This window comes from Corvus moneduloides, chromosome Z, assembly GCF_009650955.1.
Source record: "Corvus moneduloides isolate bCorMon1 chromosome Z, bCorMon1.pri, whole genome shotgun sequence".
NCBI lineage: Eukaryota > Metazoa > Chordata > Aves > Passeriformes > Corvidae > Corvus > Corvus moneduloides.
The window spans coordinates 37,901,735-37,914,326 of NC_045511.1; the positions used below are offsets into that span (position 1 = coordinate 37,901,735).

The 12,592-nt window shown below is 39.7% G+C and overlaps 1 protein-coding gene across 6 annotated transcripts in view; it reads right to left on the bottom strand.

The window, feature by feature from the left end:
- Positions 1-19: 19 nt before the first annotated feature.
- AOPEP (aminopeptidase O (putative)) overlaps positions 20-12,592 on the bottom strand; it is a 191,070-nt gene continuing 178,497 nt past the window's right edge. For 5 of the 6 annotated variants that reach the window (XM_032096936.1, XM_032096930.1, XM_032096935.1 and 2 more), the window contains 3 exons: positions 6,413-6,499; positions 3,697-3,841; positions 20-832 (listed from right to left, as the gene is read on the bottom strand). In XM_032096936.1, the coding sequence (XP_031952827.1) occupies positions 3,701-3,841; positions 6,413-6,499 (228 nt within the window). In that variant the 3' untranslated portion in view covers positions 20-832; positions 3,697-3,700. Of the gene's footprint in view, positions 1,070-3,696; positions 3,842-6,412; positions 6,500-12,592 lie in introns of all 6 variants that reach the window. The other variant, XM_032096934.1, reaches the window with a different exon arrangement.

Below are 12,592 nucleotides of genomic sequence, written 5' to 3' on the forward strand. Positions count from 1 at the left end.
CACTGTGCAATAGAAAGACTATATGTACTTGGGAAAAAAATTTATTTTTACAAGAGGATTTGATATAAAACAATAGAGTACAAGGGAAATAAATTCACAGATTTTTGTGTTTTAAATCTGTACTCTCTGAAAGGAACAATTAAGATGTCTTCTAGAAATGTAGAGATTCACTCATCAGGAAAGAAAAAATACAGTTGACATATCACTGTGCAAAAGAAGCATCACAAAGGTATGAAAGACGCTTTCATAAAATGGGAGGTCTGACATTCTGGTAAAATTTAACCCAAACATGACAGAGAGAGCATGCTGATCTTTGTTTTTTCTTAAGTCCCATCCCATCACCAGGATCACGGCAGGTAACTTTCCACGGTTTATTTCTGCTTCTATCTAATCTCATGAGCCCCACCCCAGCCCCTGCTGATTTTATATTGAGGTTTTTTTAACATGACATAGAAGTTACAAGCAAAATTTTAAGTACACAATACCGTTTCATCAATTTTCAGAATGCCCAAATTAATAAAACTGTTCAAATCAAGAATCTTTGGCATCTGCAAACCAGAATGATTGTATTACCAAAGAGCAAGGATAAACCCCAAACTTCTTGTATCAAAGAATTACCTAAAGCCAGAGTAACATGTGTGTGTGTAGTTTGTTTTGTGTGCACGTGTTCTCAGTTACAGTGAGCCTCTAGAAATACAGAAAGGTAAATATTTCTGTCAGCTGATTGTTTTAGCAGTCACATAATCCTTCCTTTGATGTCCTGGGTCAATGAAATCCTAGTACCATCGGGGTTTAGTAGAAGATCTATTAAAAGAGTTGTCTGTGATCTTTCCTGCAACAGAAACAGCATTTAAAGTTATTACTCTGTTACAATGCAGGTATTTCTGTGCATTCTTCATTGCCCCAGATTTCCAAATTGAGTTATTTTTTAGGTTACCAGTAGAGTGTAACTGTAGTTACAGAGTTAACAATGATGTCTTTAGCTTCCTAGAGCTACCACCACAAGGTCTGGAGAAGACAGGGAGGATCGATGGTGGAAGCACATTCTCTCGGTTATTAGCAGGTTACCCTGAAAATAATGTTGGAGGCACGTTACCAGAGCAATACTGTGTGATGTGCTACATACCCACATACCTTCTCATCCTTAGCCAACAGTCCTCTTAAACAGTACTGAGGTAGTTTTTCCACCTTAGGCCATTTAGTGTCTACCATAAGGACATCATAATGCGCACTGATTCATTTTTTGAGAGAAAACAGCAACAACATTTCTCAAAGGCTCTTAGGAAAGGTACATCTTTTTTTTTGCTCTAGGGCTCGACTCCTGTTCCTGCTGAACTGAGCCAGTGTGTAAAATCAGAACTGATATCAGCTCAGTAGGCACCGGAGGACGGGTCCATCAACAGCCTGGAACAACAGCAGCAGCTGTAAGTTGTTTCCGACTGGAGCTGCCACCATTTCCTGCAAACGACACACAGTGCTAAGCTAAAACTGCAGAGAGATTATGACAGCATCCATTAAAGAGAAGACTATAAAACAAAAGTTTTATTGACAATTTCAGGTTAAAGTAACAAACATTATTTCCTCTGACCTTTAGGAAAGCATGGTAACCAAATTACTGTAGGCAATGCCTCACATTTGCAGTCAGACTGAGAACTTAAGGAGCACTGTTTATTCTCAACTAAAACTAAAAGTCTTTGGTCCTCTCCAGGTTGCCTCTGCCTCTTATCCTCCATACACTGAACCTTGGACACATGCATTCATTGCAAATCTGCCCCTTCAGCAGCAAGGTATCTCAGCCAGCAAACGCTTTCTACCCTGCACAGAGTCTCCTCTCCCTTCTCTTCAGGTGCAGAACTTAGCCACTGTGAACAAAGAGGAAAACAATCACTGTTCACCAATCAGCTAAGCTCTGCACCTTGCCAGAGAGGTCTCCATCTCGGCAGAGATAGCTTTCGGAGGAGGTTCTTCCACGATGCTCTGCTGCTTTCCTCTTTTTTTGGAGGGTTTGGGGGTTTGTTTCTTTCTTTTTTTTTAACTTTCTTTTTTTTTTTTTTTTCATATTTTTTGTTTGTTTGATAGATGGAGAGGATTCCACGCTGTGCACCCATCAGACTGTTAATGGTGAGTTTCATGCTAGCAGCTGCGGTCATGGCTGTGTGGTAATCCCTGGCAATGTGATTTTAATCTTAAGTCACAAATCATCATGCCAGGAACCCAAACAGCCGCAACATTAGAAGAAAGCTGTGCAGTCACACAGAGTATTGTACTCAGTATTTTTAGATTTTATGTTATAGCTCACCATGCACTTCTGTCTGTAAAGTCAAAGGGGTAATTCTAGACTAATGCTAACACCTGCATACCATGTAATTTTCCTGTGCTAGGTACTTACCATCAGAAACTTATAGAAATTTTGATTTTATTGTTTCTGGCCTTCAGACACTTGAAGATACCTACCAGATTAAGAACTGTTGAACATAACTCAAATTCCTGTGAGTCCTTGATAATTGGGAGTACACAAGAGTCTCTTTAGCCCTAACTGTTTTAAAAGGTGTCTCCTACCCCGCAACTGATATCCTGGCACTCTACAGTCTGATCCACCTTTCCCAAAAAGTTTTCTTGGCAGGCACAGTTCTTGTCTATACAGAAGAACAACATGGCTGTTCATAAACAAACTTGCTTTCATAATATCTGTCATTGGCTGTATTTCATACAAACATAGCAAATACTACAAAATCAAATGGAACTCACTGTCAAATACTGCTAGAACAGAAGAAAATTAAGATTTTTGCTTGGTACCAATTAGACAACGTTTCTGCTAAATTAGAGCCTGAATTTTGATACCACAAATCAACTGTAAAGTTATGTGAACAACCAAGGCAATCAGTCTGTTGGATGAGTTATATGATTAACCAAAAATCTGAGGTATGCTGTACTGGAAGAAACTTTCATACCAACCTTAATGGGTTATGTGTTAAACATGCATATGCAGACACTGTAAGGCTACCTCCAACTGTTCAGGCTGAGAAGTGGAAAGTATCTTTGCAAATTTATAGCCTCTAGCAATCTTTATTCCATAAATATTTTTGCAATTTCGGTTCTTGTCTGGTGATTTCTCTCCTTTAATTTCATAAACAAGCTAGCTACTTTTCTTGCCTCACAATCAAACTTCAGAACCTCAATACCCTTAACACAAAAACATTTGCATTATCAGGTTGTTCTCACATGATTCATATTTGCTTCCAAGTCCACAGTTTCATATTTCCACTGTGGGATCAGACTCTTTTCAAAGACTGTGCTGCCTGTCAAGTAAACATGCAGCTCTATTAAACAGAAATGCTCCTTGCACAATTGAAATTTTTGTAAGCAGAGTGAAGAATACAGAATGGGAAACAACTGTAGGCAGAGCCTGGCCTTCTGTGGCCATTTGGACTTACAGTTGTCTCTTGTACAGTCCATTACAACAAAGCCATTCTCCACGTTCTCCAGCTATGCCTACATGTATGTAATCACTGCTCTCGCAGCTGGGCTTAAAAAAAAGAAAAAATACAAGCCAACAAGATATGTAACAAGAGTTATTTCTCAGCCCAACTAGCCACAAGCTGTATGGTGTGCCAAAGTTTACCACGTTTAGTGAGCTCTGCATATTCTTTCTATATGAAGCAAAATCAGGGTGTTAGGATTAAAATGAAAGATCACCTTTTCAGAATAACATCTCTGCCACCACTTTGGCTGAGGATGCATCCATATGTTCTTGTGCTGCAGCAAAGCATTTCCGTGCAAGTTCTTGTTGTTTTGCATCTTCATTCACCATTAATTCACCATAGAGATACACACCCATAGCCTGAAAGAGGAACATAACACACAAACATCCTACCACCAGTAATGACTAGTTATTTGGGTTTTTGCCATTGACCTACTAGTACTCATTTAAACTAAAAATGAAACAAAACAGACAATCCAAAACACATAAAATACCATTTACTCTCTAATGCCTATTCTCCCCTTCCAGAACTAATTTTCTCTGTCTCTCTTTAGCCTAAGGATGGTTGTCTGTATGCTGTGTTGACTATGTAAGAACAGATTATTACTATAAGAAACCTGTGTGATGTCATGACAAGAAAATCATTCCTCACTTTCCTTGCAAGTTTTCATGTTTTCCTTTACCCACTACCTGAATTTTTTCCAAATGTCCCTTAAGAAAAAAGCTTCTCCCTCCTTCAACAGGGTACATATTTTCTTTCCAATTGTCACACATCCATGAACAAAGACTGAAGCAGACCACTCTAAAATTCCAATTTGGCAATTCTGTAACAGAACATCAACTGAATATGGTCACGTCTGTGTTTGACTCCCCTTTACATCTGAGATACAGCTTAACATGCATAAATTCTGGTTGGGTGCAAAGGCAGGCCTTTCCTAACTACTTATTCTGGACATAGCAGCTATAAAAAAAGGTAATGAGGCTCCTGTGGGGAGATCTGGGCCCCTTTGACCACTGCCAACAAAGCACTGGCTAACTTAACAGGAACCTTATTGGAGACTTTTTTTTTCTGCTGATATGGTTTTTTTCAGCTAATTACAGGAATTCAGTAAATGTTAAACTGCACTTGCCAAAACAGGATTACGCTTGTGACAAAATATTAGCAGCTTAGCATGCTGACTTTTATAGTTATTGTTTGGACACTTGAAGGAGTGGAAAATTTTGGATAGCATTGAGAAAATACAACTTTTAATGCTATTCCTCACAATTTCTAGCATTGGCTGGTAATCCTTAAAAAAAAACCTTCAGCCAGAAGGGAAATTTAAAGTTTAACAAAGACTGAAGTAAAAGGAAAAAGTCTCAGAGTGGCAGACACCTGCCAGACTCCTTGCCAATTCCCTAAGCATGCTCTCTGACACCAAGAGAACAAAAACCTCAGATTTCCAAGGTTTGCAGCTGCACCAGGTCTGGCAGCCACACAAATGGCCTTGGAGCTGGGCTCCAGTTGCTCTCATTGAGAATTTTTTAAATGTTGAAATTTTGTTGCTATAGGAATTACCTTCTCTACCCAGCCTTAAAAATTCTCCCCCAGGCCTAAACATTAACATGCAGTGAACACACTGGTGTTTTGTAAAACTTCAAAGGATTTAAATAGTCCATTTGCATTTTTTTCCCAGACTTTAAAAAAAGCCATGTTACATGATCAGTAAGGACCTGCAACTGCTCCGATTTAAGTGGTAATCACACCAAAAGCTGGTTGTGCCATTAACTGTATGCACTGCTGAAGTAAATTAAATTAAGATTACATTAAAAAGTTGCAAAAATTATTTCCCTACACTGCAGAAAATGTCTTTATTTGGCGTATCTATTCCAAACATAATGCAATTCTGTATGGTTTTATCAGCTCAAGGATTTCCCGAACTCTGAACCCCCAAGTTCTGCTGGTGGTTATCTCCATCCTTTCTCAGAATACAAATATGCACAATATATATAACTCCTTATGCAATAATGTTCTTTTATGTCTTTTCTGTTTGTTTAATACAGAGCTTGCCAAGAGCTCTGGGGCCTGTTTATTGGCTGAGATATAAATAGGAGGTATACTTCCAAGCTAGAAGAAAGCATGACAGACTGCAACAATTCAATTGTGGTATGTTGCCTGAAAGCACAGAATCCTCATTGGCTGTAAATAGCTTTGTTCATTGTCAGCATAAAAGGTAAAGACATTAATATCTTGCCTAGATTTTGACGTATCTTCACCATTTTCTATTTTTTACATAAGTTTTAAGTATTTAAAATTCATCCTATAGTGAATAAAGATAAATAAAAGTGAAATAGAAAAGAACAAGGCAGAGGTTCAATTAGAACTGTAAGTTCACAATGGCCTAAATAAAAGGCCATAGTAAGGAAATCATGTATGTCCAGCCTTTTAAGGCCTTCACAATCTTCTCTTAGCATGTCCCCACCCATGGAGAGGCTAGCATTCCCTGGCTGTACACTGTTGTGCTATAATACTTCTGGCTGTCATCTTCAAAACCGAGGTTACCACAGCACTGACTGCTTTGCACTTGCCTCATACCTGCAGTGATATTCCCAGCCACACTTGCCTTCCTCATCCTGCAAGAGGGACCTGCTGAGAAGCATCTTCCTAGCATCACTGCTACCTCTGGTTTGCATAAAATGCAAGGAGAGGAGGAATTCTATCCTATTTCATGCTTGACAGAAGATTAGCATGTTTAGGTGGGGATGAATACCCCTACCCTAGGTGGCATCCTTAAACTACAATGTTTAGGGGACCACAGAAGAAAAAAATGAATACACAGCCAAGTTTTTAACAACCTTCAGCAAGAAAATATATTAAAATATTTTTTTAATTTCAGCCTAGGGGTGTTAAAAAGCTGATTGTTTTCAAAATGCTAGTTAAACGTAACTTACCTGATCTTCTCTGAGGAATCTCTCAACATCTCCATACCCAGGCTCATATTTGTGTTTGATGACAAGTTCACACCACCGATGACGAACCTTTGGGATGAAAAATAAAATTAGGTAAAAAAACCAAACCAAACCAAACCGAAACTGTATTTTATCTGTGTGAGTGTTGATAATATATCCGTACCAGTTTGGCTTTTTTGTCTTTTTTTGGGGTTTTGTATTTTGGCAGATTGGTGTTTTTTCCCCCAGCAGCCTGGCAAGTCAGTCAGCTGGACAGAGGAGCCAGAGCTCTGTGCACCTCAGCCTGGGCTCTGGAAACCCAGGGTGCCCAAAGACAAACTCCTGATTCTGTGCTAGTAAACTAACCCAGATCCAGGGACACATCTGCAGCATCTTCACTGCCACTGTTTCCAGTCTTGACTTTCTTCCCTTTAAGTTAGGCTAGAGGTTATTTCTTTCATGTTGTTAAAAGGGGGCTGTGGGGGGTGGTGGAGAACGGAGATTACCACTGCAAAGGTCTGGAAAATCCACAAAATGTAAATTATAATATCCCCTCTGTAAGTGTATCATACAAGTGGTAAAAAGGCTTAAATGCAATTCTGTACCAATATTAAATCCATGCCAAAAGGATAACAGTTAGGTATCAACCCATGAAACGGAACTTTCAGTTAAATGAATCAGTTTTGCTAGTAATAGATTTTAAGCCCATTGTTAAGCATTTAAAATTCATCTGCATTTAAAAAGTTGTCATGCTGTTCTACCAATACACATTGACACAAACTTATTGACACACTGTAACAAAGTTTTCAAGCAAATTACAACTGAAAAAATGTTTTTATTTATGTAGTATGAACATGAATTACATGTAGGTCTTTGTGTTGCTGTCTTTACATTTTTGACCTTGTTCTTAGCCACTCTTGTGGCATAAGTGTCATCTTACTCTCTAGCAAGGCTTGCCTGATTGCAGGCAGTGATCAGCCTAGCCTTTTATATTACATTAGCAATTCAACACTGATAGTAAAGGAAAACAGTTAAGTGGAATAACTCCCAATCTTTCTGTTTCAGCCTTTTCTCTGAAAAGAAAGAAAAAGACAGGGCACCTAATGAAAATCACCTTTCATAGTAAGAGTGAAATGTTAGCAGTTTTAATAGTTGGCGTAACTGAGTCCAAATTGTGCTTATATCAAGTAACTGAATATGAACCTTTTTTCTGAATGACAGATGTAGTGATAACATTGAGAATTGAAGACAGAAAGGGAGGAAGGGGAAACAGGCATACTTCAGTGTACTGTTGCTTTTGGAAATAAGGTTTTGAAAATAATTTCATTTTCATCCTAATCCCTGTCAACTTTATAGCCCTGGAAAAAATTTCACAGACTTACATTTGATTAGATGTTAATCCTATCAGCATAATTAATAAGTGATAAATGCCCACAGGTCCTGTGTACTTGATACCCCTTTCCAGCTGACCCCTTACATAAAATAGTTTGAGCACACCTTACGAAAATAAAAAGCTGCGAGGTTTTGGGGCTGAGTGGATTTTGCACTTGCTGCATGCAAGATACTGAATAGCTACAGTGCTGTGTATGATAGGGATAATTGCTGTCTCTTGCAGCAATTATCTCTTTTTGCTGACAAAATAGCAGCTATTAGGATTCCTGCTAGTGGAACCAGAGCTAAATTTATGAAAGAAATAGCTTTCCAAGCTTCAACTCACTTTGCTGTAGATGCCCATATTCATAATGTAGACCTTCAAAACCCTACCCAGCTGCTGCTTCTCCCTGGAGACACTAAATGTTTCTCCAGTAAATCTTCCCAGGCAATCCAGCTTTGTTACAGGGTGTTTTCTCATAGCACTGAGCAGCTCCTTGCCTGGATGAAACTACCGAGGCTCAAAACTTAACCATACACCTCTCCTATCTGTCAGGTGAGTTAACCAAACAGAATATAAACACATTTAAAAGACTGTAGATACACTTTACCCTGCACATTCTTCCATATGTAACAAACAAACGAAAGTCCAAACAGAATTCCTTATGTATTCTCATGGCAATGAGAAGAAACGTAAGGAGGAGAAAGGGACTGTGGTCACCTCCTGTGATCACTGCTCTTCTACATCCCATGATCCAGCAGTTACAGCACTTACCCAGGAGGTAAGCAACCAAGTGCAGCTTCTGTGGCTGCTCAAGATCTCAAACTGTGCCTTCAGTGAGAATATTTCAACAGCAGATTATAGAGTATTCTGGGATGGGGCTCTCTTCATACCTCCTGGTGGAGCTATTATTTCCTCCCCAGTTATTGAAGTATTTATTGATCTAAAGGGGGAATCGCAAGACTTCAGAGCTTACATCTCTGAGTACTCTTGACAAGAAGTACGGACATGGCTTACGAAGTGCAGAAGCCAGTTTGCCCCCAAAACACCTTTCTTGGTGCAACCATCATAGCTGCACAGAGAGGACAGAAGTTCTCTCTATGAAGGCATTCACGTGGTCTTACTTCCTCACATACTAAAGTCATGTATAACTGACACTGCATCGTGGCCTGATTGATCATCTGAATCTCAGTGGCTTTGGAAAACATGGAACTAAGCTGTGCCTGTTACCTTAACTGTTCCTTCCTCCATAGGGTTTCTGTCCTTGGCAACCAACATCTATTCAAATAGTTAAAAAGAAAAATATTTATTTGTTGAGTGAGATCTGAGACAGCAGACACTTTTCTTTCTCTCTTTTGCCTTTTTCCCTTTCTTTCCCAGGGTGAGTACAAATCCCAGCACATTCCCAGCTCTGAAATGCTGGCGCTTTGCCAGCTGGGGTAGTAGCAGCATGCCTCTTATCCTCAGATTACACATTTGCCTCCTGTCTTCCAAAAGCCCCAAATGTTCCTGTGGCAGAACAAACTGCAGGAGAACCAATGGCTGCTGAAGGGCCTGTGAAACCAGCAGCTCAGTCAGCCCTGCTGGCTCCCTGTGACTTGTACGAGACCCCAGAAAGCAGAGCACAGAAACCAAGGCTGGCTCTGAGTGCAAGAGGGGCAGGGGGGGCCCTGCACAATGTGGACTGAAATATGTTGGTTACATTCCTGCCCCCTGTACCATATGGTGTGTAGACAGTGTTGCCCAAACTGCAGCTAAAACAGTTTCTCAGACACATGCACTATAAAGAAGTAATTTTTCTATGATACTCCATAGCCCTAGGCTGATTCCACAAACATAAGAATTTTAGTCACATAAGAGTAGGGTGGAAAAAAGAAAAATCAGTTCCCAGCGTCTCATCCAATGCTTAGAGAGGCAAGAGCAAAATGGGCCCCACAGCTTCACAGCCTAATGAATGAGTCATGTGAACAGGCACTTTTAACAAAACAGTCTCAAAAGGAAATTTTGAAAACCAAGCAGCTTGTGGTAGGACTGAGCTAACCATACCACATCCTGCGTATGCTCTTCTTGGCTTTTCTTTTCCTCCCAGGAGCAAATACTCAGTGGCAAAAATGAGAATTCATTAGTCCTCTCACAGTTTTCTCTCTGCACGTTTCTCTGTGCTCTTCTACAGTTCAGAGATGCACACCATATGCCGTTTTGGCTGGTTACACCATAAACAATATAAACTAAACCTGAAAAGTAATTTACAGCAATCCATCGTGTTATTGCTGGCAGAAAGCACATAGGACTTTGCTGGATCTGAAGCAACACCTTTAACTGCTCACCCACCCACACACACTCTTACTGGTTTGGCAGCTGCAAGGACCCACATGCTGAAGTTGGAAATGCAATTTATTTTCTCAGCCTGCAGTACCAGGCTGAGAGCTGTCCTCCCAAGTCCAGGACTGATGGCTGGCACTGCCATGGATAGGGAGAAGTGGGGCAGAGGAGTGAAGGAGGCCTGCTGACTAACACCTCAGGTTCCTTGTGGATGGATCCTCATTCCTTGGAAATTGTTTTTTCCTCCCACCCTACTTTTGGAGATAGTGCAGGCCTCTCCACTACCAGGTTTTTAAGCTAAACAAAGTTTGTTACTGTGTGTTTTGCAAGACACTACTCATATTAGTAGTGCATTTCTGAGGCACAGTTCAGTGGCATGAAGACACAGACACTCAATGTCTCAGGTACAAAATTTAATTTTCCTAAGTATCAACAACATTGAGATCTAAGTATTGGCTAGTACCTACATGGAACATTGTGAAGGGATGCTACCATCAGATAGCAGAGTCCCAAATTCAGGAGCAACAATTTACACAAATAATTCCAGGGGTCTCGTAATATCTTTTAGTTTCATTTTTAAGAAAAATACACAGTATTGCACAGTATTATTTGCAACTCAAAAATTACCTGCAGTTTGACAGCTCAGTGGAAGATACCATGACATCAACATTTTGCTTGATCTATTTTCAGACAATGCAAGCTGCTGCATGAGATTGTTTAAGGGGAAAAAAACCTTAACCATTCCAATAATCCAGCTCTAAGTCAGTCCCTTTGTTTTAGTAACCTGAGCCAAGACCTTTTGGGAAATGCTGCTTCAAGCTGACAGACTAAAGCCATGTAAGGTACATGGCTTGACTTTCAAAAGAAAAGCTCCCAGTGACTTAATACCTGAAAAAACCCACATTTTTAAGCTATTTTGAACATGTCCTAAATTAAAGAGATACTAATTTTTCCTGACCCGGGTAATAAATTCTTTTGCCTAATCCTTATTATTCTCCCTTGCCCCACACAATCACAGAATCATAGAATGTGTTGAAAGGGTCTTTAAAGATCATGTAGTTTCAACATTCCTGCCTTGGCAGGGACACCTTCCACTAGATCAGGTTGCTCAAGGCCCCATCCAACCTTGGTCTTGGATAGGGCAACTTCCAAAGATGGGGCATCCACAATTTCTCTGGGCAACCTGTTCCAGTGGTTCACTTCTTTCAGAGTAAAGAATTTTTCCTAATATCTAATTGAAGGCTACTCTCTTTCAGTTTGAAGCCATTCTCCCTTGTCCTGTCACTACATGCTCTTGCAAATAGTGCCTCTCCATCTTTCTTACAGGCTCCCTTCAGGTACAGGATAGCTGCAATTAGGTCACTCCACAGCTTTCTCTTCTCCAGGCTGAACAAATCCAACTCTTCAGCCTTTCCTCACAGGAATCACAGAATCACAGCTGAGTTGAAAGGAACCCTTAAGCATAATTGAGTCCAACTCTCAGAGTTGCTCCATCCCTCTAACAACTTTGTGGCCTCCTCTCGACTCGCTCCAACAGGCCCATGTCCCTCCTGTGCTGGGACTCCAGAGCTGCAGTGCTCCAGGTGGGGTCACACCAGAGAGGAGCAGAGGAGCAGAATCCTCTCCCTGGACATTCAGACAAGCCTAAAACAAACATCCTTATAGAAAGCTTTATATGGTACAAATAGCTTGCTCATGTTCTCAATCATATGCATACAACCAAAAAAAATTTTTTTACTTCTGAGGTCTACCAATAAGATTAAGAAAACAAGTAATTTAAAACATGCCTTTATTAAAGGGAGAAAAAAGTTAGACTTTACTAAGCTTTTGGTCTGCAGAATGGGAGACTAGCTTCAGGGAAAATGAGTACATTTTACTAATAGCTGGATCCAATTTAAAAGGCGCCATGAGACAAGAAATCTAAATCACTGAACAAAAGCAACATACTTAAAGATCTTAGAAAATGGGATCATTTGAAATAGAGTAAGAGCTATTGTCCAACAAAATGGAACCTTTATTAAAGGTATGAAGCATCTGTGATCTTTACAAAACACAGCTTCAGACTCTACTGAAAAAATTATTTGAACAACTTGACTCTTAAATGTTAATTAAAGAGTCTCAGAGGTCAGACTCCACTCTAATTCATAGAGAAAAAAATACAGAGAATTTTTTTCAAATAACCAAGCTATGCTACAGATTTATTTTAATTAACAATAAGGAAGCATTCCAGAGCACCGGAATGCTGCTCCATTCCATCTGAAAGCATTTATCACCAGTCTCTTCCTATCTACAGATAAATTGGATTCAAATATTAGATAATTTGCCTATGTAATTAAGGAACAAGTATTGCAGGACAATATTTTAACTAAAAAACAGGTTTTACAGTTGTTTGCATGGAAGAATCACAGTTTAAGAATTGCCAATTTTACAGTGCATTTAATGACTTTTTTCTCCCTCTATCTTAGCTGAAATAGTTATTCTTTAATACA